This window comes from Nicotiana attenuata, chromosome 10, assembly GCF_001879085.1.
Source record: "Nicotiana attenuata strain UT chromosome 10, NIATTr2, whole genome shotgun sequence".
NCBI classification, from domain to species: domain Eukaryota; kingdom Viridiplantae; phylum Streptophyta; class Magnoliopsida; order Solanales; family Solanaceae; genus Nicotiana; species Nicotiana attenuata.
The window spans coordinates 8,289,537-8,293,444 of NC_031998.1; the positions used below are offsets into that span (position 1 = coordinate 8,289,537).

Consider the following 3,908-nt stretch of genomic DNA (forward strand, 5'->3'; position numbering starts at 1 on the left):
ATGTGATATAGCGAAATATTTCCGGCGTAAAATTTTCCGCATTTTTTTAATACTCCACAAAAAATACGTTGTGGAGATAAATTCATCAGTCAGGAGGGATAGGATTGTGTGGTTACATTCGGAGATTATACTACAAAAAAAGCAGTGAAATAACGGCAGTTATTTGTACATTTTGCAGCGGTTAATACACATTTACGGCGGTTTCTAAAATCACCATAATCCCGTCCGCCAAAAGCTTAATACGGCGGTTCTTACAAAATCGCCAGAATTGTAAAGTGCATAAAATGGCGGTTTTCATTTGTATTATATGGCGTTTTTGAACCGCCGCAATCGGAAAGAATTGTCCCAAAGTGAGCTGACTATTATGGCAGCTGATAACCGCCATTATTGTAGATTGTTACTGTCATTATTTTATATTTATTTTAGTAATTTCTTCATTCCACATTTACATCAAATTTACTACACCCTATGCTTCTAATCTTGTATAATATATTATGGAGCAATAAATTTGACAGAAATATAAAGAATTAAACATCAAAGATATTCATTGTATAAAGAAAGGTATATCTCCACAATTACATCATCTAATATATTGAAGTTTCAAAGAATTATTTGGACGACCCAAAACTAAAACCATAGTTGATCCTAACACAATTACTAATTGCACATGTATGATAAATATTTTTGGCTCGATTCGTGGAGATCCGCTTCTAAATCTGGTGCCTGCAAAAAAGATGAGACAATAAACACGTATTATTTGTTGGAATATCGTCAAAAAATCCATAGAAGATCAAGTTTAAAAAAACCAAAGTTGTCCTCTTAATTGCAAAAGAATGTTTAACAAAAACAAGGGTGCATCACCAAATGGAGTTCTGGGAACCAATTTTACTTTGGAGCTACTTCCAACTTCTGGCAAACAAATGGTATATTATAATATACAAATTACAACTACAAATCTACTCAGTGAAAATCAATAACTAGAACTTAAGTCAAGAAGTCATTAGGAAAGGATCTAAATCTGCACGCTATGTCAAGTATTAAGAATTGCAAGGACAACATGAGAAGAATATTCAACGACGAGCAGATTCGATCACTAGAACACATGTTTGAGACAGAGGCAAGGCCTGAATTGAGAACAAAACAGCAGTTGGCTAAAAGCTTAGGCCTACAGCCGCGCCAAGTTGCTATATGGTTTCAGAACAAGAGAGCTAGATCAAAGTCCAAGCAACTTGAGATGGAGTATAGAATGCTTAAAATCAGTTATGATAACCTTGGTTCTAAGTATGAAATGCTCAAAAAAGAGAATGAATCTCTACTCATCCAGGTAATTTATTGAAATAACTTTCTCCTTTTCGAGTTAGAAAAGCTAATACTAGAATTTTCTTTATCTTTACAGTTGCAGAGACTTAGAAAGTTAACTGAAAAGGGTGGCAATGAAGAGATTTAGAATGAAGGCAATAAATTAGAAACAGAGGTGATCAAGTCAGAGTTCATACCAGAAACTTGCAGCCCTGAATTTGGCTTACCTTTGTGTGAAGACAGTAGGGAAATTGACTACTTGGGGACAGAATCTGATATTCTAAACATGGCTCAAATAGCTGATGGTTTATCAGAAATTAAACGCAATTTGAAATGACAAATTATAGCGTGTTGGACAGAAATGAAATTTCATAGCGTGTTGAAATTTTGCAGTGCAAATAGCGTGTTGGACAGAAATGTAGATTGCATAAGATATAGAGGCAACGCTGCAAAATATTTGAAAGTTGAGGTCTTACCTTAAAAATTGCACATGAATATGTCATTGTCTCATCTAGAAAGAGCGAGAAGAGTTCATTACTCTGAAAAAAAAGCAATAAATATACTTATAAATTTACACTTGAAGCCATAGGCCTATTTAAGATGAAAAAGTTACAAGAAAACAGCAGGCAAAGATCCATATGCATTGAGAATTTCAATATCATTAGTGATCTTGACATCAGTATGTGATTTGGTGATATAATATACAAGTTACTTACCAGGTCATAGTGATGAGAGATGTTCCGACGAGCCTGAGTCAGGGTGTTTTGATTTGAAACGTGCCGAATGAAATATTTTGCAGATGATACTGCAGCTGTAAAAAGCAGTGGTGTCCACCAGCCTCTGGAGTATAAAGGAGTGAAAATCATTTAAGGTATGAACATAAGTTGCATTTTCCTGATTTCAGTTTCTATAAAAGTACTTACCTTTTCTTACTAGACCTTGTGACTGATGCTTTCAAATCTCTGTTGTTAACAAAAATCTGTAAAAGAATTCAGGATGCCAAGTACCAACAAATAGCTATTTACAAAGAAATAGAGTCATTTCCTCACCATGAAAAGATTAAGAAGACCTTCATTCTTATCGACAAAAGAGAAATCCCCTTGAATAAAAGCATCAGCAAGGCCTAAATCACCTTGAGTTGCAACCTGTAAGAGATTAGTTTATGTCAACGAATTTATCCATATTGTAGAATTCTTTGAAATTTTCTTAAAAATGATACTAAAATTAATTCAAGCAGACCAACTCAATCATTCAACGTACAGAATTCAATAGTTCGCACAATAACATATAGCATGTGTAAATGACAACAAAACACCACTCCACACACAGAGCTCTTGATTCTGTCAACCAACTAAGCCTTAATCGCAAGCCAGGTAAGGCCACTATACAATTCACTGTACATATTCTGCTCTATTCCTGCTAATATATCTTCGAATATCAAAACAATCCAGGAAGGAGCAATAGGTGGCGTCCCTTCCTCTTAATGCGCACAAAATTAACATTTTGAAGGGTTCTCAGTTCTCTCAACCCTACACTGACAAACAAGTTCCAACCAAACCAAAAAAACTTCTAACGAATTCCAATCACAAAACGATTCGTCCATAACGATACCAGATATATGAAATCTCTGAGAGAAAGCAAGCTAAGCATAGAACCAACAACTATAGCGACATAGCATAGTAAAACAGCAAAGTGACCGTGGATCCACATAAATATCGACATATATAAGCAAAAATAAGAGAAAATCATAGAGTACCTTGGAGAGCTTGACCTACATATATCAAAGGCATGATGGAATGTCAGTGAACTCGTTGCGGGCTTCATTGGACACCGGATTAGAGGAAGAGAAGGAAAGGAGAGAAGATGGAGTCGTCGGCCATGGCGATTTGGTGAAACGCCGCTTACGGATTGCTCCTGATCGATGAACGAAGAGAGGCAAATGGAGAGACTAGGGTTTTTTTTTAGGTCGGGTCGAGTTCTAATCTGTGAGAGTTAGATGTCTATTTTTAAATAAATCAAAAATTATGTCAAAATTAAAATGTAAATAGCGGCCACTAGCTAGAACCGCCATATTATACACTTACCCGCCACTTTATAAATGAGTAATGTGGCGCTGCCAAAATGACCATTAATCTATTGTGTATTGCGGCGGGTTTTGGGAAATCGCCATATTAAAACCGCCGCAATCCTCCTTTTTTGTAACCTAATTTCTCTTTTTTCTTCGGACCTCCGTCCATGTTTGGGAAGGGAGTCTTTTTTGTTTTCCATCCTACTCAAATTAATGCGTAATCATCCTGAATTAATCAAACTAACTCTCAATAAAAACTGAAAATTTAAAGATTTTAACCGTAATTAAGGTAAGATTAATACTCCCTAATTAATCAAACAAACTTTCAGTAAGCGAAAAGTACCAAACAAAATAAAACGAAGAAAGTATTACATAAACCTGACCATTTGATCAATCGGTCATATAGTCACACGGGGGAGGACCTAGAAGCCGATATACAGGTTCGGTCGAATCCAACAGCTTTTGTCTAAACTCTATATTTGTATAAAAATATTCAACAAATATATATAAAAATGAATTCATAATACAGTTACTAATGTCT

General features: G+C 35.3%; 1 protein-coding gene across 3 annotated transcripts; it reads right to left on the bottom strand.

Annotated features, from left to right (window-relative positions):
- Window positions 521–3,543, bottom strand: LOC109232975 (probable fatty acid methyltransferase Rv3720). 3 transcript variants are annotated; one of them, XM_019398682.1, is made up of 6 exons: window positions 3,384–3,543; window positions 3,075–3,282; window positions 2,349–2,444; window positions 2,223–2,278; window positions 2,016–2,139; window positions 521–1,838 (listed from the first exon to the last, which is right to left on the bottom strand). In XM_019398682.1, the coding sequence occupies exons 2-6, from the start codon at window positions 3,087–3,089 to the stop codon at window positions 1,641–1,643; spliced, it is 489 nt and encodes a 162-aa protein (XP_019254227.1). In that variant the 5' UTR covers window positions 3,090–3,282; window positions 3,384–3,543; the 3' UTR covers window positions 521–1,640. The 3 variants fall into 3 exon arrangements, with proteins under 3 accessions (XP_019254227.1, XP_019254228.1, XP_019254226.1); XM_019398683.1 differs by lacking the exon at window positions 3,384–3,543 and having other exon boundaries at window positions 521–723; window positions 1,776–1,838; window positions 3,075–3,367; XM_019398681.1 differs by lacking the exon at window positions 3,384–3,543 and having other exon boundaries at window positions 3,075–3,368.